Source organism: Periplaneta americana, chromosome 14, assembly GCF_040183065.1.
Source record: "Periplaneta americana isolate PAMFEO1 chromosome 14, P.americana_PAMFEO1_priV1, whole genome shotgun sequence".
Classification (NCBI taxonomy): domain Eukaryota; kingdom Metazoa; phylum Arthropoda; class Insecta; order Blattodea; family Blattidae; genus Periplaneta; species Periplaneta americana.
Genome location: NC_091130.1, coordinates 128132083 through 128156267, shown reverse-complemented (window position 1 = coordinate 128156267; position 24185 = coordinate 128132083). Strand labels below are relative to the sequence as shown.

Below are 24185 nucleotides of genomic sequence, written 5' to 3'. Positions count from 1 at the left end.
TTACAAAAAAATCTATCGTTTTAATCAAGTACAATGTCCTTAATGTTATATAAAATTAAAGAATATCAATGTATTTTATATTATATAACATACAATTTATAACGTATTATATCACGTCATGACCATAATACTAGCTGGCCACTATAATGGACGCACGGCTCCTAAAGGTTAAGTAACGAGTCCCTGAATTGTATCGTTTAAATCAGTGGTCGTCAGCACTCGCTGAAATGGGTAAAGTGTAAGAAGTGTAACGAAATATGCCACGTCGTGCAGAAGTGATAGGGAGACAGCATACCCGACAGCAGTCACGGAAGCACGCTTATGTGCAATGTCTTATCCGCGGGTAAGAGACGCAAGCCCGAGGGTGCACTGTGCTGATGACCGCTGTTTAAATGATAATCAGGATATTTACTGTAGACTGATTTCTAGGAAAGTTTATTTTTTAATCACTTAAAAAAGGCAGAAATAAAAGTGTTTATTTATTGATAGGTTATAGTGCATGTTCATGAAACTACACAAAGTGACAACGCAATAGACATTTTTCCAGTTTTAGATAAGAGAAACTTTTTACCAAAACCTCGTTAGATCGAACTCCGTTAAACCGAACTGAATCTTTTTGCATTCCTAGAAATTCGGATTAAAGAGAGTCTACTATGCATGGCTTCCAATCGTGAGCGCCTCCCTTCTCCCAAAAACTCTGTATGCGGAAGTTCTTCCACGATTCCCGGTATAGTGGTCACACATTATCTCCGAGCCTGACGACTTTTACGATAACTATTTTGATTCCTATATAGAAACGGACTTGCGGGAGAAAGGGACTGCTGTGACATCTGTATGGAAAAAAAAATCCTTCACACTATTCAAATTAAAAAAAAAAACTTGCACTTACTGTCAGACTTCACTCTTGTGAGACAGAGGAACTACCACAGAGAACAGCGAGTTATTTTCCGCTTTATGATACACGCATAACACTACAGAACCACTTTTGTTTATCTTTATTTCACCTTTTTTTCCGCTTTATGATACACGCATAATAACACTACAGAACCACTTTTGTTTATCTTTATTTCACCTTTTTTGTGACATTGGGTAGGCTCGAAGATTCGTGTCCACTATACATAAGATCATTAGATTAACACTGCACTTACCACACGATACCTGGTACTCGGGTGATCTGCTCCTGTTATCGCAGTTAAAACCGAAAGTAGCGTGAAACAGCGCGTGTTATTAGTAAATAATTTTGCTTTTAAGTATGAATACAGATTATATTTTGAAGTGTAGATTTACATTTGTGAGAACATTTCCTGGTGTGGATGTCCAAAACAAAAAAGGTAAACGGGAGATTGTTCTAACAGAAGAAAAATTGGACGAACAGAGATATCCAAGGAAATCTCAATCATCTAGCATGCAGTCTCACGTGCAATCCACACACATAGCAACCAAATTACAATTGTGACCGTATAAGCACAGTCTAGTATATAGTCACGAAGCTCAATACGTAGTAAATATGCATACATTAGATAGTTGCTCACCACTAGGATCGCTAATATCGCCTCATTACAGGCAATGCAAAATAGTACTGGCACAGTCTATTGTTTCTAGCACCCTCAAAACTAAAGCTTCGTGGCTATATAGTAGACTGTGGTATAAGATTTAGAGATTTATCCGTGCATTCCGAATTAGCGGATCAAGGTCACGTACAAACCACGCAAAAACGACTGAATTTAAAACTGTGAACTGAAGCATCGGTAATTCCGGCTGTTCCAGCTGGCCTCAGTCAAGGAGAATGTCCAGGATTGGGGCAAATGCAGTCCATTGCTTGACCTTGAGCAGCCAGTTCGAAATGTAGAGATAATTGTCGCAGTGCTCTAGGATTCAGTTCTGTGAACGGTTACTGCAATGTAAGCCCAGGATTAAAATTTTTAACTGGCGAAGCGTGGTGGTTTGACAGTAAAAGCGGATACCACTACAAGGCATTCGAGGGCAAACAGCATGCAGAAAAACTGCCTCTACAGCCTGATTCAGAGATTTTGGCCCTTGCAAAAAGTAGACTAAGAGCGAGTTACTCATCACTACTGGCGGGCTGGGTCACACAGGTCAGGCCATCCAGTCACAACACCTAACACTTCCTTATGTAACGGTACACCGTCTTAAAACAATATTCTTCCACACATCGCGTTACTAACCACCACGTCTATCGACTAAACAATGTCATGATTGCTTATATTTTCTTGACATGAGTGTCCCTCAACTTCGAGCATTGATATTGTTTTCATTCTTCCTCTTTCCTCTTACCCACCTATTCACATTTGTGATTAAATTTCTTTCATATGACGCAACACATAGCTTGCTCACTAGACAAACAACCAAGGACAGGGGCCATTAACGCTGAATCGAGCTGTACGTGTTGGTGGCGATCGAAATTGGAACCCAGACAGTACGGGGACATTTAAGTTCGCGTGGAGTCCGAACTTTTTTTATTTTAGGTTATTTTACGACGCTGTATCAACATCTCAGGTTATTTAGCGTCTGAATGAGATGGTGATAATGCTGGTGAAATGAGTCCGGCGTTCAGCACCGATAGTTACCCAGCATCTGCTCATATTGGGTTGAGGGAAAACCCCGCAAAAAACCTCAACCAGATAACTTGCCCCGACCGGGAGTCGAACCCGGGCCACCTGGTTTCGTGATCAGACTGGCTAATCGTTACTCACAGGTGTGGACGAGTCAGAACTTCATTATTAAATTGCCATGCTGAGCTGGAATAAATGTGTTGCAACTATTTTTTTCTTTGAAAAAGAACCTTTTGCTGTCACCAGAACATATGGGAGTGTAAAAATTTAAGCAGTTTAATCACTAAATAGTGCCACTTTAATTTCACAATATGTCAGCAGTTTTACAATATAAATACAGTAAACGAATTCATAAATACAACAGAAAGATTATATCCAATGCAATTATAGACTATATTATGAAGATACTTCTACACTCTAGATCAGGGCTGGGCACAGGGAGCGAATCCATACTCAAACTGTTACGCTTAAGGCTAGTTCACAATAAACCGGGAACGGAAACTGCAACGAGAACTAGAACGGAAATAGTTAAAATATATGCATTTAAATGTGAGCATTCACAACTAAGTATTGTGAATGATCACATTTAAATAAATTCATTGTAACATTATTTCCGTTCTCGTCGTTTCCGTTCCCGGTTTATTGTGAACCAGACTTTAATATTAATCCGTCACAGCATCAACGCTGCGCGGTGTTCGACGGGGAAAAAAGGGGTTGAATAGAAGTCATATGGCTCCCCGTGAGAGAGTAGAAACCGCTCTTGGTGCCCAGCCCTGCTCTAGATGCTAAATAAACCTGATACAGATATTTCAAAACCCGTATCAAATTTCAAATGCGTCTTAAAAACAGTCAAATGTGAAGCGACTCTTATTTAGTGTCTTTTTAATAATGAGCTGAATGTCTTTAGATTACACAATAGAAGGATAAATCTTAAACCGCACTACTTTAAACATATAAAAAATATTTTGCAACATTTTACGTATTTTAGCCAAATTAAGAAAGCCATATTTACAAAACATTAGCTATATGCGGTAATGCACGAATCTTTCGAAGACAACCTGCATCATGTACACCACAGTTCATCCAACACATTGTTAAACACCCTATGAATTCGTGAATTACAGACCGAGGAAGTTTTCAATGAGTCGTATTTGTGTATTACCAATGCGTAGTATTCTACAGTAATTGTATAAAAAAGGATTGATGTGTAGTTCCGTAATTGAAACTTCTATCTTAGCGTAAGGAGTTCTAACATCAATATTTCGAGGTGTCCAATTTCCGAGGAAATTACGTGTAGATATTACAAAACCGAGACTAAGAAAGACAATACGCACGTTTTGTTACATTACTGTTCGTTTATTGTTGTTAATTAGCATTTAAGAAAAGAAAATTTCTAGATCTTAGGTTTCAGTTATGATCCCAAAAACAAAAGGTTTTGACAATTTATAAATTATACGGAGACAGACCGTTGGAACATCAATTATTTATGTGGAATTTCAACCACACAATTGCTAAGGCTTAGATCTAGTGATCGTTAATCCTATGAAAAAGAGGAATCTTCTTCCCCTACGTAATATTATGTAGCCATCTGACCGAGGGGGTAGATTCATTAAATAAGTCCGCATTTAATAATTTCTCGTAGGAAACAATTTTCCTCTCTACGAACTATACAGTTTCATATTGAACAGTTGATGCCAAAAATCAAGATTTTAAAAACAATCACTACCACGGTTTTCAAATACAGACCAATTAACGTTTACTGAAAGCTGCCTTTTATATGCTTCATTCACAAGTACTGTATTTAAATCTCACAGAACATCAAAATAAACAAACTACGTCCAAAGGTTGAGAAATTAACATGTCCAAGTCACTTTTCCCGTTTCAGAGATTTAATTGTGTATTTCCGCGAAAATCTAGAAATCTTATCTTGCGCCATTACAATCCTTTTCTTTGTATGATTTGAGGCTTTCTCGGCGTTGGTTCGCTAATATGTTTTCGCGGGATATCAGCCGAGTCAAGATTTTGGAATACTCCAAGCTTTCGATTGCTATCTCGGCAGCCATCTTCAGGGAAGTGATGTCCGAACAGAAGTCGAAAGGTAATATAGATGTTAGGCTGTCTCAGGTGAAACGGGATTGGTTGGCGGATCGGCCAATCCGGGGACGGCAACCGATTCCAACCGGCGGAACAGGGCTCGCCGCCCGCCAAACTTCACACAGGAATCCCGGGAGGGGCGGAGATTACGAGGAATGACAATTCCCGGCCCCGGATTGGCCGATCCGCCAACCAATCCCGTTTCACCTGAGACAGCCTAACATCTATATTACCTTACGACTTTCTGTTCGGACATCACTTCCCTGAAGATGGCTGCAGAGATAGCAGTCGAAAGTTTGGAGCATTCCAAAATCGTAACTCGGCTGATATCCCGCGAAAAGATATTAGCGAATCCTCTTCTTATATTTCGCATGACAGAAAAACCTCCAACGGTTCACGTTTATGATTGCACAGTGCATACGAAATAAAAATTATGACCGTTTCAGGAGATGCATTTTTAACGTATCACAATTTAATTTGCAGTGAAAATCCCAACGGCTCAAAACAGGATTACACAGTTTTTTTTTTTTTAAATTATTGACGTATTTGGGGATTCACTTTTATGAACATATTAACATTTAATTTGTGGCAACATACTTGTTCCGGTAGTTTTAAAAGCAAAGCATTGAAGTAATATTAATAGGAAAATCATCTGAACTAAGCCCTTCAAAAACATCCAAAATTCAGGTGTCAGTAAAAACACCACTTCAAGCATAAGGTTACCTCAAGAATACATTAAATACAATTTGAAAATATGAACAAGTTTGCTACATACAGAGAATGGTAATAGCCAGACAAAATTAAATTTCTGTACTTGTTTTGCAATAAAGTATGAGTTGCCATTTTCACAAGCTTAGAAATGTTTATCGCACAAGAACAAACCACTTTCACAATCACTGCTTAAATGTAGAAGTGAGTTTCTTCAGGTTGGAACCTAATAGTTGATTTTCTCATAACAACATTCAACTTCTTGAGATAGAACTGCAGAGTTGATCGTTTGATCCCAAATCTCAAGGATGCCTCACTCACAGTCATGCCTTGTTTGAGCACTGCTTCCAACGCCCGAGTCACATTTTGCACAGAATATTTACGGAACATCACGTCGCCTGCTAGTGATCGAAGCAAGTTATCAACAGTAGCATCTGTCAGATCAGCAGCTTCAAGTTGAGGGGCGGGAGGAGGCTCGGACTTCAAAGGAGCTTCGAATGGGAGGGGAGGGGGCACGTGTCGCTGGATCAGCGAATACAGCTGACCCAGGCACCCTGGAAGGAAAGAAACCTACTGTCAGAAGGCAGCAGGTTTACCAGACACTAACCTAAACCATAATTTTGAAAATGCAGAACAGTATCAATACGACACGAAACATTTACATTTCATGTCGAATCAATTATTTTTATCGAAAACAAGTGAAATGCATTACCATTCTCATGTATAGTTTCGATTGCGACAAATGGTTCGTCGAAAATTAGCAAGACAACATGCTACAGTATGAATGAAATTTTCGGTTCCCCGAACTGCTTAAGAATTCTAAATAACACTAACACATGAAAAGCTTCAATTAAGGAAACAATTTAAGTTCAATTAAGAAACTAAGAAAAATCGTTAACACAAAATTACACGAATAAATTATGTGCTTAAAAATAAACAAACAAAAAAGGTTCAGTTATTAGTAAATCAGTTCAATCAAAAAGTGTACCAATTAACACACGAATTTTTAAATAAATGCAACGTATTATTTAGAAACAAGTTAGGACCACAAAATTCAACAAAATAGAACAGTAGATCATCAGGCACTATGCTAGTTACACGAGTAACAACTATAAATTAGGACACGTGTTTTTACGACTATGAAATGTCCATAAAATGTTTCATTTTTTTTTATTGCTGAACAAATATTTAGTGGGAAATAAATAACGTTGTGATTGACACTGCAAGATTGGACTCACGCGTGAAGGCTCGATGTTATCTTTCCCAGTTATTCATGACTCCCTTAGGTCACCCCTGTGTCATGGATTGCGATTAGGCAAGATAACGCCGAGTCTCCACACGTCAGTTCACCTATGTAGTGTCAATCAAAACCTTGTATATCTCCCACTGTAGTGTCACGTACTTTATCAACGAAGTATATAGGTACCCGAACACCATCTGGAATGAATGTAATTTCAAAGCAAAAGCTGTGAAAAAAAATAATATAAAACCGAATCGTGTTAAGCTAAGCAATTTGTGGAAATTCAACAACTTCTGAAATGTAAGCAAGTTCATCAATTTACTTTCAAATCATGAAGTCAATATTTTGAAGATATCTTTATACTCAAAATTCAAGTTTGATTGCGAAACAAATCCGTACTACTCGACCTATAACTATTTATTTTAGTAGGTTATTTTACGACGCTTCATCAACAGCTTAGGTTATTTAGCGTCTGAATGAGATGGTGATAATGCCGGTGAAAAGAGTCCGGGGTCCAGCACCGTAAGTTACCCAGCATTTGCTCATATTGGGCTGAGGGAAAACCCCGGAAAAAACCTCAACCAGGTAACTTCCTCCGACCGGGAATCGAACCCGGGCCACCTGGTTTCGCGGCTAGACGCGCTAACCGTTACTCCACAGGTGTGGACGACCTAGAACTATGAAATATACAGTTCCCAATAGAACGTAAGTTTAAATTTGTGCTTTAAAGGTAAGCATTTTGTGTTATTTGAAACTACGTTCCCTGACGCTTAATTATGTAACTATGCTATCTGCATCATCTTCTGACTGCACACACTGACTTTTACTGAACCCGTATGTATCAATACAAAGGTAGTTTACATAACAAAATGAGAAATTACACGTTATATTGAGCCTTAAATCTCTCCAACCATTTGTAAGTAATAAAGCATCTCCCTCCCATAAGTTCAGCAAATTCTTCTGCTTTTGCCTGCAATAATGAGATACTAACATCAGTTTTAGCATTTATTCTACACCACTGAATCAAAGCATACTCCACATCACAATTCACTGATGGTCCTCGAAGTCTCTTACTACCCAACATGTTCTTCTCATAGGCACTTTTCACACAACTACGCACTTTCCATATTGTTGACACTGTAGATGAAGATAATCCAACCCTTCTTGCAACATCAGCTATACTCCTCCCACTCTCGATCATGCGGATTATTTTAATCTTGTCCTCTACGGAGAATGACTTTCTTTTCCTTTCTGGCAACCATGGCATGATGTGGGCTGTAATAACGGATACCTACTGAAGCGTCTTAACTTCATAATTTAGTCTCAAGTGTGTAGACAACGTATAAAAAATGAAAATGAACCAAGCCTTCAAAGAATGGCGAATAGAAAACATTGTGTATTTCGAACAGACCATTACCTGAACGGAACTTCACCTAAACTCCAAGCATTTTGACAGAAGTACTATCGTCACTAAGAAAGTTGAGATACAATTTGGTAACAGACAGGCCGTAAATACCCGAGTATTTAAAAGCCTCCTTGCATTCCACAACCACAGCAGGTAGACAAAATTCCGGATAGTTAAGCTACGAGCAGTAGGGGTGTGAAGTTGATGGGGTGTTTGAAACGCATTAGTGCAAAATAGAGCTAGGGAGAGAGCAATTCCATGCAATGATTTTAAATGTTGGTTAAATAAGTCACAATCGCTTGAACGTTTTATGGGGTCTTTTTTCATGTACCATTATTTGCGGTGGTCCACGGAATTTGAGAAAAAATAAAACGGTTTTCTCGATTTATGAAAGCCATAAAATTGATGGAAACATATCGGGTGGAGTCGTAAACTGATTCGTTATGGGTAAGTATTTTACAATCTAAAACGCTTGAAAAGGGGGATCATTTGAACAGTTCATTAGCCCTCAGGAAGACCATTTAAACAGTTCACAGACTCTTCCTCCTTGCAGCCTGCACATCCAACAAGCGAACAAAGTATGCTGTATAGTAGTATACGAAGACATGTCTACTCAGGAATGTTCGCACAATTCAGTGGTAGACGACTCAGGGGATGACATTGCGCATACTGCCCACTGCAACAACTTCGTTGTTTTTTTTTTGAGTAAATCCCTGTCAAATTGACACATCCTGCCTACAATCCTGACATAGTACCGTATTTCTTCCTTTTTCCAAAAAGTGAATAATTGTTTGCACAGACACCGATATTTCAGCCCAGAAGCAGCTGCTGCTGCCTATGAAGAAGAAATGAATGCTAGGCAGGAAAACGAGTGGCGAGTCTGTTGGTTCCAGCAGAAGTAAGGTGTATAGAATGTGCTGGGCAGTACTTCGAAAAAATGCAATACGTATGGCAATTTTCTTACCGTTCAGTGTTGGGTTATCAAAACTTTCCTGGTAGCTCCAGTGTGAATATGGAGAAAAGGAAGAATAGTAGAACTTTATATAACAATTCGTGAAAGTACTTAAAACGAAATGAAGACTGCAAACGGGCTACACTTGCATATATACCATTATACATATTGATTTGCAAAGTGAACTGTACAAAAATTTGGTATATTATTTAAAAATCTGTATACTTATTTCAAAGTAATTCGATTTCTTGAAAATAGAACGGAATTGAAAAGTTACCTTATACAGGGTGAATATTAACTATACTAACTATAGGGACAAACTTCAGGAGGTTGTTCCGTACAGAAATAAAACTCATACCAACATGTTCGGAAATGCATGTTTTCCATGACAGATGGCAATACTTTTATTCACACCATTCCCCATAACAGCACTCATACCACTTACAGTGGCGTTTGTGTTGCAGATTGGTTTTCGAGTGAATGTAATTGAGTGTAGCTGCAATGGTCCGGTATTCATATCAAGAATAAGCGAATGAAAATGGTCGGAAAGTCGCAGATTTACCGACATCTTCCATGGCTGGATCGGACGAGAAGGTCCTGTTGCATGGCCTGCCCTATCATCGGACTCAAACCCCTTTGATTTTTTTTTTTTTTTCTTATGGGGACACCTTAAAGAGACTTCTGTTCCCAAGCACTTTCAAGTTCAGAATACGAATTTTGCTAACAATAGCTTTCGCCAGACGAAAAAGCTTGCAAGAAATAGACTAAGTTAAATGTAACAAATTATCTATACTTTTGCATTCACAATCTATTACAATGGGCTTCCTTCGTGACAGGAAGCATCTCTGAATGGTTGGTTGGTTGGTTCAACATGAGATTACTCCATAATATAACAAAACCCAAAATTGGACTTTACGAATAGACTTCCTATATACGAAATTTACTGCTTAGACGGACGTTCTTCAGCTCTGAGGCAGCACTGTCCTTTTTAAGTATTTCCCACTACTCTCATTTTCCTCTCCCTTTACTGCTTTCTACGAAGTTGACCAAAATTACCATTACTTCAGTGGAGTATAGAAGGGAAGGAGAAAATTATTAGTTCTAATACTGGGTCTATTTGTTGGACGAACAATGTGCTCAGTCGGTAGGTCAGTAGGAAAAATCTTTGGAACGATGCTACTGTCGGGTTTGTGAACTATCGATCTTCTACACCTTCTAGCTATATCGAATGAGGAGATAGCAAATGATTAAGAACGTAGATATGAATAAGCTCATTAAGTTTGATTCTCAGTACTTCCACAATTCACTAGAATTTTACAATCTGTTAGTATAAAATAATTTTATATATTCATTCTTTCATTTAATTCTATGTAAAAACATGGTATATTCAATAAAATACAACAAATTCAACAGCATAATAAAATGAAGTGCAGGAAACAAAACCTAAGATCCCATGCACGATTACGTTATTCATTCACCTGTTCGAGTTCTTGGCACACGAACAGCAATAATTGTACTTTGAAATAAGAAAAGCCGTCTACGTTACTTGGTATAAAACGCGCCTATTAACCTAGACGCGTTGAATCTACTCTCCAAATTGGCTTTGGTTTAAATGCACATATCGCATTTCGTTCGTGACATCACCTTTTGAGACATGCTTGAAGGAAGCAGAGACTGAAAAAGGGACCTAACAGAATACATTCGCAAACAGCTTCCCTTTCCTTCTGATTGCTGTCTCCCGAACCATTCATTTCATTTCAGTTTGTGCTTGACGATATTGTGTTCCTCCATATGCATGTAAGTTACATACTTTCAATATGATTTCAATGTTTGCATATTGTACGGGACCGCTAAAATTACTGCAGTTCCAATTTAAGCAAAGCACATCCTTTTACTCAGCGCAAGAACGCATTAATAGTTTCTTGCTAGACTCAAACATCAAGTATTTATATACTAAGATCACAAAAATATCTGAAAAAAAAAACTAATTTATGCTTGCGAGTTACTATTCTTCACAACTAAAGAGAACCAATGTTCATAACGGAAAACATAACCAGTTAACACTAACACTTGACTACAGTATCGTACTAGTTGAAGTTTGCAGTCCCGCCCCCCATCTCGTTAAATTGCCTTCGTTCAGAAACGACAATGCCAAATAAACTTTCTGTATGCGCGTGTGCTTATTCCTGGTTTCTAATTTAAACAATGCCCATGAGATTGTTTTCTCATGTCAAATTTCCGCAATATTTGCTCTATAGATTTATTTTCGGAAAGCTAGTATAATTAAGTTATTCTGGTGTTGCTTCAATTATGCAATTGAAACAAGTTCTCAATTATGACTGAAAAGTTTTGACGTTAAAAAATGTAATACAACTTTTACGTATCTAAGCGAACGCGGATATTATTCTTTGAACAAACCTTTTATTGTGCATGTTTTAAAAGATGATACCGATTCCAAACACGCATTTAAATTAAAGTCAAATCTTGCGCACATTATATGTTCTAAAAGACGATACTGATTCCAAACATTGCACTAGGGAGTTTTCCAGAAGCATCTGGTTTGAAAAATTTACACTTATGTACTTTCATTTTGGGGTCTTTACTTTTGAGAGTGGAAAAATGAGAGCAGGACCAATTTTGAAGCAAATCAACAAAAATGTTTTAAATACAAGGTTTCTGGTACGGTATTGGTACTTCAAATTCCGAATATATTCAACTCATCACACAATCAACAAAATAATTCTCTAGAAAACACAAATTTTTGGAACATCACGATGGATTATTTTCGTGTCACGGTATTAATATGACTGAAAAAGCTTTGTTAGGTTAAAGAATTACTTTCCGAGTAAACCCGAAGATATTCAAATCACATTCTTTTGGGCGAATCCACTACGTACACTGAAAAACAGGTTTTCGATCAATATATAAAATATTCTACACAGAATAAAGTGAATACTCAAATGTAACATTACACTGCTATAAAAAAGGGTTATAACCGTATCGCTACTTATCTTCTTCACAGACGCGTTGAATGATGCTAGAAAAACCTACACGAGAACATTCTTTCAATCAACTTTTCAACTTAAAATTACATTATATTCAGGACATCGTGAGATTAAGTATTAGTGACAACCTTTTAATCCGCACGAATTCACTTTTGAAAAAATCTTGAATTTGTATGGTTAATTCTAATTTTTTTTTCAGCATTCTAAAAAAAAAAAACCTAATGGTGCCTGCAAACATAGGTTGCAGCTGCCAAAATACTCTTCAAGGAACGACCACTCATATAAATTGAGGGAAAGAAGACAGAGGACGGACACTGAAAAGTTTTCTTTTCTCAATCGTACTATCAGAGACTGGAATGCTTTACCTGCAGACTTACTAAAGGCTTTACCAATAACCAAAAATGTATTTAAAAATATGCTTAAGGACTTTACTAATAGACGGTAGTATATTATACACACTATTTTAAAGGGTGTAATTGATATCTTGTTATTTGAAGTGTTCTATCAGTGAGGAAGTGTGTTGTGTCAGTGAAGTGTGTAGTGTCAGTGAAGTCTATTGTGTAAGTGAAGTGTGTTTGTGTCAGTGAAGTGGCTGTGCAAAGTATTTGAACAATCAAATGGTTTTGAAGTGTTAGTGAAATCAGGATAGAATCAGTGCAGTGTGTTGGCAGCGAAATAAGTGTAGTGCCGAAAGGTACTTGTGCAGGTATAAACCTGTCACACTCGTGGGTCTCAGTTCGAACTTAGGGTAAAGATACAAATTAGATTTATTTTAAATGTTATTTTAAGTGATCATGCTTCATTTAATTTAGGATGCTCCTTGTTATTCATCATTATTATTAATTATTGTTTTCTTATTAGTTGTGTTTATTATTAATTGTCATTATTGAGTGTAATTAGTTACCACTGCCACCGGGTATATATCCATTTGCAGTGTGAATAAATACATACATATACTGAATGTAATTTGGAATAACACTGACATGGCACCACAGTTTCGCACTAAACAGCAAAGAACCATCCGACAGAATTAACACAGCTCATAGAGGCCTCAAAACTTAATAGACAGAACTTCCTTTCTGTAATCGATTAATCGATCATAATTTTGTTACTTTCCATTTCAGAACTGAGAGAAACCATAAATTCATCGAAAGAAAAAACCATTATATTAACGTGCAATCCATTCATTTCATTTTCCACCAATATCAAAATGGCGGTACGTGAATGAACTATGTGACGCCGTGTATTCATGAGAACGAAGTTAATCAGAAATGTGACCTCCGAAAAATATTAAACAGTACAATTACGTAATACTTGTGGCGAGTTAAACAGCATACACTGGCAATTCCTATATACATATTTTTGTACGAGCAAATTTAACAAGCAGTACAATGTAGTCGAAGTTAATAAATTTAACATTTGGGATTAATTTACGCGGTCGCCAATTATGCATTGAATAACCTGTCATTACGCAGCATTTAATTAAATAATTATATAACAGCACATAACCACCTTCACCTTGAACCATTTACAACTACTACCCATGACAATGAACTTCGCTAGGTTACCTCTAACCTTCAGAACTCAGATCTCTGAATGTATAATATAATCTTAGAATCCATCTAATCCAAAGATATAACTGAATAAAGGATGTACCAGGATTGTAAAATAGTATTTCTGGAAAGGAATTCTTCTCACACGATTTCACAATTCTCTACAACGGAAAAATACATTTAATTTGGAAAGCAATACACTTCTGAATAGTTTTTACAAACAGTACGTTTTCAGATAATAAAAATATTAGCGTTGCAATTTTTTTATTTCAACGCACAGAGTAATTTAAAATAAGCTGTCACTTCATTACTATGAAAAATATAAAAGCTATGAATGTAAAAATTGCAGATAACGTGTAGTCTAATATTTTACCTCACAATGTACTGAGGTTTATGAAAAAGTAATATACGAACAGAGGACTTCAGTGACCAAATCTCATACTTTTTTTTTAAAGAGTAGGAATGAGAATTCACCAAATTTAAGCTGTTATTGTGGGCAAAGTTTTGAAACAATGCCACAGAACTATGTAAAATTCTACGTGGCTGGATAAACGCATATTAACCGCAAGTTTGTGTTGTATTGTGGGTGGGGATGCAATTATTGGATGGAGTAATGGTATCTAGAACGGAGTCCATTTAAGAGATCATTTTAAGTTTTTCAAGAATACTATAACGGCTTCATGTGAAAGCCGGAAACTTGTGCCATAGATAACAGTTCAACGAAAAATGTAATAATTCATCTGTAAAATCAATGTACTACAAAAGCTAATACGTACAGAATGGTGGCATGAAAAATAAATTCTCAGAACAAGCCTATTAGGTCTAAACATTTTCATATTTTCGCAGAAAATTACTAAGGTCCTGTATATGATTAATGTATAGTGTGAGGATTTAGTATGAACTCAATTTTATATTGATCTCAAATAAGGACGTTTCACTGTTTAAATAACTGAGTAGTAGCCTAGAACTCTTAGAGTATCTGTACCAACGCCTTAATGTAAAAAAAAACCCCGTCAGTATTAACATCAAGATTCTCAAGGGAAAGGTTTTCGAACATTTCAATAAAGTTTAAGATTATACTCATATTGGTTTTTGGATATCTCGTATTTTATCTCTGCCTCTGTGCAACGTCACATTTGCAGTGGGGAAGTAAGGCGATGAAAGGAAAGTTGTAATGCTTTTCAAAACTCTGACGCCCAGGTTGTAAGAAAAGCCATTTGAAATTTAACGGCCACTGACAGGCAGAGACATAATCCGAGATATGTAACGAACTTCACTACCGTTCCCCTTTTCTCTAACGAAAGTGAACAAATTGCTCCAAATGTTTTCTTTCTTGAACAAGATTCTGATTATTGGTAGTGAATGATTGCTCATATTCCTTTCGAAATTTAAATCAAATGTTCTGTACCCTTTATAACTAGGCGCATAACTTCCGAGAAATTTAAATGTATTTCAGAATCAACAGGCATATTACGCATTATTCGAATTTAGTCACGGTAATTCCCTCCATCCTCAAAAATAGTTCTTTCATTAATATATTTAATATGTATTTTTCAGCACTCTGCTGTGAAATGTGTACATGTTACATGGTAAAATATCCTTATGGACTTGCAGGATGGATTGATTTAAATCGAAGTTATTTATCAACCCATTTTTTTTAATTTTAATTCAAATCTTTTTTAGCTTTTATATTTGCATTTCAAACATACAAATTTATACTGCGAGATCAATGTTATGCCACTGAAACTTTTGAATTTTTAAATATATTAGAGACCATTGTTGGCACATTGTCAGGTACAACAGGTAAACTATACTGGCGTTTGAGCTAACTGAACCAACAAAGTTACCTCATATTTGTTATGCTTAAATCTGTACAGTTTTAGTTTTGTTTTGCTACAATGTCTAATGTAGGGAGGAAAAAAGATTCTATAAAACTTTTAACAGTGACATAGATTCCAAAGCAAAATGTAAAATATGTGGTTTAGAAATGCAAAGTTTAGTAGCAAGAATGAAATCTCGTCTTCTGAAATTCAATAATTTGCTGAAAGCAAACATTCTGAAAAATGAAATCTCATCTTCTAAAATACAATAATTTGCTGAAAGCAAACATTCTGATGGGGGCAGATAAAGTTATTTTCTTCCACCATGTTAATGTCAAAAGTGCTTATACAAATTTTGGCCACTCGACCGCAAATTACGAGGCCGTCCAGAATGTGATTTTCCTTGGGGACGTTTGCAGACAAAAATCACAATTCCATGGAAAGATTTATTGAAACAGATACAGCAATTGTTGCGCTACTTAACACATCCGCCACTGGAACCGCGACATTTGTCATGCCATGGGATTAATTTTTGTATTTTTATGTTGAAGTCAGCAACCTTAGGGATCGGAACCAGAGTTTGACACCTGTCTGTATCTCTCTGTCGATCCCATGATATGACAAATGTCTCAATTCCGGTGGAGAATATGTTGAAAAATAGTTCAACAATTGCTGTATCTGTTCCAATAAATTTTTCCAAATGAAATTGTGTTTTCTTTCTGTTAACGGCCCCAGATGAACTTATTTTTTTACGGTCCTTGTAACTGCAGTCGAATGGCCAAAATTTGTATAATCATTTCTTTTGACATTATTAACACGGTGAAAGAAAAAAAGTTAACTTTTTTTAATCTGTCCCCATCAGAATGTTTGCTTGTGAGTTTTGATCTATTTGTGGTTGTGTGTTGTCTTAACATAATATGTTCTAGCATTTTTGTTGTTTCACGTATACGAGTGTATAGATTGGTAATTTCAAACGATGCTAGTGTTGAATTGTGAGGTGTAGTTTGTCTTTGATGTGGTTGGTTAGGTCTGTTTTTGACTGCAGTGTGATTGATGTACTGTATGTTGTTTTTGGTTATGTTTTCCACGTATTTAGCTAGTTTGTATGCTGGTGCAGACACGTAATTAACCAACGGTCTGATTAGTATATTAGGCCTGTGTAATTTAGGTTGAGCAATCAGTTGTGGAGCTTCTGGTTCCATTTGTTTCAAGTATGATTTTTTAAACTTAAAACTGGAAAAAAAGTCTAAAACTCCTGTTTGGTCATTGGTGTGATTTGTCATTAACATTACCTTGTTTGCTTCAAGAAAACAAATTAAAGTATCTAAGTAAACTGTTTACTGAAAGAAAAAATCACTTGATTTTGATTTTTAAAAAATCACGATTTTTTTTTCCACCCTAAGGACTTGAGAACTAAGTGCTATGTCAGTTTAATGGCTCTACACCAAAGGGTTTCTTACTCATGAATAGCAATCGCCTCTGGACTGTGCATGCCAAATTATGAAAATCAAATCTATTCTACGATTATCCTGCTACAAGTAACAGTGCTTCCGCTCTTCAAAACAAAAACCAAAATTTTATCATAGTCCTTGCACATTTCTTTATCGAGTTCATAGAAGACTTTGCTATCAAATAGACTACCTACAATGAAATTATCTCTTATGCAAATCTAGTCTTTCAGGTAAGGCTCCCTGTAAATTATTCAAATTATCTCTTGCCACTTTGATCAAAATTTGACTCCACTATACGTCTGCCATAGCAAACTAGTTTAGACCAACACATCTATTAAGAATTCTACAGATATTTCAGTAGAATCTATTGTCACAACTGGTTTCGGACAGATAGCTGCAACCAATTTTTTTTTTTTTTTTGGAAATTTGTCTGGATTGGATGAAAAGGTACCAAACTGCCAAGATGAGTATACCAAATCTATGCAGTTTGCTGAAGCCAAGACTAATAACACTAGGGCAAAATATATACATGTATAATATAAACACATATCTTTTTCCCTTACTTGAACTTTCAGCAGTATAATTAAATATTTAGCAAATCACAGTCACTTCGTTGCAACCTCATACTTCACGTCTGGTCCAGTGAAAATACTCTTACAAAAACACTCATTGCTACGAAGTGGCAGAGGTGGTTTTAAGAGTATTTACCCTGGACCAAAAACAAGTGTTACTACGAAGAGGATATTAGTAAGCTATATCGTGCTTTACGAGTGCTAATAAAACATGGGAAACTATTCATTTCTTTCCTCCTCACTCAACCGACCAAAGAATGTGGGGAAATGTGTCTCAGCTAGGTCCCACAAAGAACATGTGCAACTTTATGCATGTGTTGCAATGTTCCATGAAATTGGAGGGGATAGCTGGAAAAGAAAGTCTCTTCGTAATGTTAGTTGGAAAACATGGTACATATACGTACAACCGTAAAGTAAGTTGGAGTTGTTAAAGACGTGCTTATCAATGCCGAACTGTCCTACATTCTCTGGCCGGCTGTCGAGGATCTACTCCATGAGAGTATGCAATATTTTGTCCTGTTATTATTGAGATATACGTTAAATTACAAGTGACATAATTAGTTTACGTTTCGAGCACTACAAATGGCAGTTTTTGTAATTACAATCAATTTACCAAAGTACACTTTGTGAAATAGACCCTGCTTCAGTGTCTGAGGGAAGGTTTCTCGAAAAGTGATGCTAGATAGACAAGATAGAATAAAGGGATAAACTCCAGAACATGGATTGCATCCTTTCCCTCTTACTTCAAAATTTCAACCTTGTGCACACAAAATTATTGGCACTGAAAAGTGCCTTTTCGTAAATATAATAATGCGCATTCGACAAACGCAGACAAATCTGCTCTTTGTAGTATTTTAAGACATAATTTGGTAGGTGCAATCCGTGTTCTAAAATTTGTGTTACCATTACTTATTAGATACATGTAATCAATTCTCAATTTCAAATTTCATGGGACCGCGTATACAAAAACTCCATACCTTTGGAAGCAATAATGGTCGTTCATTCCAGATTCATACATTAACGTGGGAAAAACTCGGGTAATTAGGTAGAAAACGTTGATCAACATGGCGGCAATCGAGAATCGGCGACATTTGTTCAAGCTGTTATGCCTACCAAATAATATGTATATGCAAGGCATACAAAAACCTGAACAAACCAAACTTATTGTCACTGATCCTCGATGTCATTGGTCCGCCATACTGACCAACGTTTTCTAACGAATTTCAAAACTCAATATCGGGTGCTTCTGTTATCTTGCAAGATATTGAGTGCGCATTACTAGTGAGTGACTATAGCGGAACTGTTAGCAACAACAGATATTGAGTTTCAGTGAAATTCTCACTTTGGATACACGTTCAGTAACAATTCAAATTACAAAGCTGTTATCAGAAACGAAAAATGAAACTCTAAATAATGTAAAAATTTGTGTGCCTATAGAGCCCAAAAGGTAACCGCTCAAAAATTAAATTATCTGTAAACGTGTATTCAAACATGGACTCCCTTAAACATGTATCCAAACTGATTAAACATGATATAAAAAGAAAGGTAATGTACTGACCTGCTCCTTGACTGCTGGACCCCTCACCACCATGGGATGGCCCCGGCCGCGCATGGTCCATCTCATCCATGTCATCGTCTAATGTGAGATCTTCTACGCTATCCTCATTTACATCCTCCTCAACGTATTCATGCTTAGGTTCTAATAGTACTTCAGACTGCGGCTCCACTTTTTGTACTGGTTCTAGCACTGGTTCATGGGCCATTTCATGTGGGGGCTGTCTAGGTGATGCCACCTCCGCTTGTTGTGTACGGTTTAGTAGCTCAGTCTCTGTTACAGGTGGTTCTGAAGCCTGACTGGAAGGAACTGCAGCAGGTTCAGAGGACGGGGGCACTACAGGCGTGATGTTTGTAGGAATACTAGGAACAGTTGCTGACGGGGCAGACTGGGATTGAGGAGGAAGTTCACTTGAGCTGCTAGTTTCGTGAGTCCCTTCCGATAATGGAACAATAGGAGCTGCACTTAGGCTTGCATCTTCTCCTCCGCTAGATCGCCGACGATGCCTCTTCCGTTTAGGCGGTGGTGATGAACTTCCTTCCCGAGAACTTGGAACTCTAGGCAATGGTGGAGGACGGGATGGTGGGGGACTGTCGTCCTCCGGGAGATCTACTATTGGAGGTGGGGCTGATGGAGGTTGTGGTGCTGGGCGTCTGTGCGCTCCTAATGTGGAACTGTGGGGAGGAATGGGAGACGATCTAGGCTGCGGGGGTGGTATTGTTTGTTTTCTAGTCCCATGGTGTCTCTTGTCCACATTCTCTCTTTCACTTCCCCCTCCCCCACTATCCGATAAACCTTTAATTTGCAAGGACTCTGCAGCTTTCAGAAGAGCCCCTAATTGGTCCTGAGATATATTCACTTCACCATGATACATATAATCTACCATAGCTTTCAGTTCTTGAAATTTAACATCCTTAAGAATCACAATTGGATGCTTCTCGTCATGCTGGCTCAATAGCAGCTGTAAAAAAAATAAACCCTACTAAGTAAAACCCAGCAGCATATGAAAAAAGTAAAGAACACAATTCAAGTTTACTAATAAATTCTATTTCTCTGAGAAAATTCTAATTTTCTTACCTCAAAATATGGGCTACACGCCGATAGCACAACCTTATGAGCTTTCAAGTACTGTCCTTCTGCGGCCAGCGTACAGTCTACCAAGGTTCCACTTTCCAAAAGGGTGTCAAAACCGGCAACTATCGTGCTTTGATGGTTGTTCCATTTCAGACAGAACTGTTGTTCTGACCCCATTGCCTAACAAGAGAGAAAACTATGTTAAAAATGCAAATAACGCCTTTTAGCCGCAAATATGGCGAATTCTGGCCCGATCGCAACCGTTAAGCCCGAGTTAGGGTGGGGGATGACGCTACCGCATAATGGCGGATATTCTAGAATAAATGATGCAAGATGGCAGGACCTGGGCCGATATGGTTCACACAAAATTAAAAACTCCACCGTAATCGCCTCACCAACTGCCAAACCTACGCGAATTTGCTAGAAACATCTTCTTCTTTATTATTAACAAATAATAAATGCGAACAAATGTTATGTACTTGGAATGTGTTAGTATGGATTTTCGGTCCCACCCTTGTAACGGTAACCGATGGTCTTTATCATCTATTTAGTGCTAATTTCCTAATTCCCCACGCACCAAACATAACAAATATGTTAATCGCCTTTAGGAGACAATATTTACATAATTACAATCTAATTCTATCAGTTTAACAACACAAAAGATACTCACTCCGACTAGGAACCGTCCGCACCGTCCTTCGAAAGCAATTTCTTCTCTCACAATGGCGTACCTACCGAATGGCGGGGATTGTTAATACGTTAAAACGTGAAGTTAACATAGAACGAAATCCAAGGGGGAAATTAGTTCGTTGCTGCGCAAATGCAGAATTTCAACTATTGCGCATATACGTTCGCAAGGCTCATGAGACGAGGGTTTAACTTTTTCGTTACAAATTTACTCACCTTTCACGGAAATGAGAGGAGAAAAGGGAGCAAGAGGAACGGTGAAAAGTCAAAAGAGAGAGCTGAAAGTAAGAAGTAGGTCCACAACAAAATAGCTTAAAAACCGTCTACTCTGTTTTCTGCTGTGGTGTTGGTTGCTGTGACTATCTGTTCTTTGATTTAAAGACGAGGTAACAGGTAAGATAAAATTTAGAGTGCAATTTTAAGCCTAGAAGTAGAATTAAAATCTGTAAATGAGTCCAAAAAACTCGATGAGCAAGAAAAGAGAACGCCCTGGAAGTGATTTCCTGCATATTGTTCTTATCGCTATATGCAGGAAAAGGTGATTTGTAATGTCTGTGGATAACTAATATTAAACTAAATGACAGCTCTCGAAATGTGTATCTAATTGTTAAATAGAGACAATGTTTTCACCAGGAATATTCTGTCAATAGTCGGTAAAATGATGGGATGTAAAAGAGCAGAAAGAACTCGAGCTCATGCCCTAGTTACTCTCTCTCGTCATCCGCTTTCTAGCCGCGCGTTTCACCTCATCCTTTTCCACCTCTGTTTGAGAATGCGCAACGTCATTCAACAATGTGAACGTCTCACTGTTCATTGTTGAAATAAGATATTATTGAAATTAATTATATGAAGACTAAAATGTACCGGAAAACAAAAAGAAAAAGAGAGAGTGAGATGGATATAGAAGTAAGAGAATCGATGATTGACGTATCCCCACCCCACTTTTTTTTCTTTCGAAAGTGTATAGTGTTAAATGACATTGTGATAAATACTATTGTACCTAATTACTAGATTGAAAGTTCGGGAACCTTCACCAAGATGTTTGGGTAGTAATTTTATAGTATATATTGAATTCATTAAGAATGGCAGGAAAATTCTTACACCTATATTTATCATGACTACAATGAGACATTGGAGCTGTTATTATATACAATAATAATAATTTATGGATATATTATTATGAATTATATAAGTGATTTTGTTTTTCTCAGTACAGCTGCATAAGTTTAGTCTTACATACTCCACATTGGTTATATTTTATTTGTACATGATACGATACTTAAAATTACAAAATATAACCTACAAATAATGAAATGAAGCGTAGAAAATAATGTTACTCAGAAAACCCCCTTTTCCTACTTGTTTGCAGGATCATGGCAGGTCAACATTACTGCCTGCGCTGGAATAATTATCAATCCAATATGACCTCTGTATTCCATCAACTTCTACGAAATGAGGCCTTCGTTGATGTTACTTTGGCATGTAATGATTCATCTCTGAAAGCACATAAGGTATGCTATTATTGACATGAAATTACCAATAACTTAATGGTACATTTGATTTTTATAACAATCAATTTTTTTAGATTTACCGTAATATACCGTATCACGGCATAACCACTAAATAGGCTAATGTCAAATCATGACGTTACAAATGTTCCTATGATAAATTATTACGGTACAAACACATTAACGAAACCTGTGAGGTAAATAGATCTGTCGGGGTTCTTGGGTGAGCAGAAAATCTAAATATGGTATTGTAGTATACATTAAAGTCCATTGATTCAACTTGCAAATATGATAGCCTATCAAAAAAAGAAAATGTATCCTACAGTACAGTACTTATATCCCCACCATTAACCTTAATCCTATACCAAATTAAAATATATATAACAAGAAAATATTATAGATAAACACAAGTAGGCCTACTTCAAAAGCGGTAAGTATCATAAAATTGAGTAGAGCCCATCTGCTCAGCTTACACATATGATATCAAAGGAAAATAAAATGATATCGTAAAATACAACAGAACCTGCCACCAACCTTATGAACAGGGCTCAGATTCTGATGACCTTAAAGTTAAAAATGATATACCGTATCTCAGAATATGTAAGGCAAACTCCTGGTTAACACTGTTCTGAAATTCAAAGAGTTTTTGCTCAACACATAATATTTCAAATAAAAATAATCATTTTTCTGTGTAAATCACACTCTACAGGTTTTTTGTTACCTGAGAGGAAGTGTAGTAATCTTTCTTTTATGTTCTGCTTGCTAATTTTGAACTACTGGTACACCACGTTGCAGTACTAATGTTTAGATTATCAGAACCTGACCCCTATTTATGATCACTATAGACTAACTTTAAAAAAAAAAAAAGCTAAGAATAAAATACAAGAAGAAACGGTATCGTAAAATACAGTAAGACCCAACTGCTCAACTTACACATACGATAGGCTACCAAAAGAAGTATAGTATCGTAAAATACAATCCGCCACTGATAACTTTACGAACACAATACCAAATTTAAAAATATATAGGCTTATCAATGGACTAAAAATAAACATTACAAAACATGGTATCGTACAGTGTAGTAAAAAACCCATCCACTTAACTGACATATACAATAACGAATAAAAATAAAAGTCACAAGTTGCAACAAGCAGCAAAAAACATAGGAAATATAAAATTGACATTGAAAAAAAAAATACAAATTTATCCTCCAAAGAGGACATATTCTGTAAATGAAACTAACCCCGAAAGATTGAAAGGGGGTAATGTATCGAATTACAAAAAGAAAGCTATTGACATGGCATTTCACAAAAATGTACTAGTTGACAAAAAAACTTCAATAGGCTGCTTTCTAAAAAAATTAACCTTCTTCATAACAGAAACACAAACAATGAACACAAATTCCATGATACAACTGTGAATATAAATCTCTAAGGCAATACCTACCGCCCTCATATTATTACATCATCAATTAAAGTGAAACATCCTAACAAAAAACATGATTCCATTATCCTACACTCTATACCTCTCCTTTTTTTTTTTTTAATAGTTAGTGCAGCCTATTAATGCAGACAAATTACAAATACTTCATCTAAGAAACAGGTATGGTATCCTATTATCGACAGATTCTTCGAGATTTTTGGTGAAAATATGATTCATGGATAGTCTCCTCCAACTACTTTTATTTCCTCTTTCATTTCTCATTTCACTATTTTCGACCTCTTCCCGAAGATAAAAGAAGCACATAAAGGCAAGTACTTTCAAGATGTCATTAGGTATACATTCTGCTTTGAGACACTCTGCATTTTGGCCAATATAATGATAACACAGATGACGTTTGACATCTTCTACAAGCCTGACCTGTTCCATTGTTGATGATGACGGTAACGCTGGAGTTTACTTTGAGGGTTGCAATCATCTTAATAAGTTGTGTTATGTTTTCTTGTTTAAAATTTATAGCGTTGTTGTCACTATGTGAAAGTGGTCTA

At 36.7% G+C, this 24185-nt stretch overlaps 2 protein-coding genes across 54 annotated transcripts in view; one reads left to right on the top strand and one right to left on the bottom strand.

Annotated features, from left to right (window-relative positions):
* The window catches only part of LOC138713728 (longitudinals lacking protein, isoforms H/M/V-like), a 614547-nt gene extending 593726 nt beyond the window's left edge, over positions 1 to 20821 (bottom strand). For 36 of the 49 annotated variants that reach the window (XR_011335972.1, XM_069846081.1, XM_069846082.1 and 33 more), the window contains exons 1-3: positions 20673 to 20819; positions 20006 to 20182; positions 18932 to 19889 (exon numbers count right to left, since the gene is read on the bottom strand). Coding sequence is in view for 48 of the 49 variants with exons in the window: in XM_069846081.1 (XP_069702182.1) it covers positions 18932 to 19889; positions 20006 to 20179 (1132 nt within the window). In the remaining variant the exon portion in view is untranslated. Of the gene's footprint in view, positions 1 to 18931; positions 19890 to 20005; positions 20183 to 20672 lie in introns of all 49 variants that reach the window. The other 13 variants (XM_069846093.1, XM_069846095.1, XM_069846090.1 and 10 more) reach the window with 4 other exon arrangements.
* A 118-nt stretch (positions 20822 to 20939) lies between these two features.
* Positions 20940 to 24185, top strand: part of LOC138713733 (protein bric-a-brac 2-like) — a 95954-nt gene continuing 92708 nt past the window's right edge. For 3 of the 5 annotated variants that reach the window (XM_069846102.1, XM_069846101.1, XM_069846096.1), the window contains exons 1-2: positions 21650 to 21735; positions 22059 to 22200. In XM_069846102.1, the coding sequence (XP_069702203.1) occupies positions 21728 to 21735; positions 22059 to 22200 (150 nt within the window). In that variant the 5' untranslated portion in view covers positions 21650 to 21727. Of the gene's footprint in view, positions 21083 to 21373; positions 21596 to 21649; positions 21736 to 22058; positions 22201 to 24185 lie in introns of those variants that run through there. The other 2 variants (XM_069846097.1, XM_069846100.1) reach the window with 2 other exon arrangements.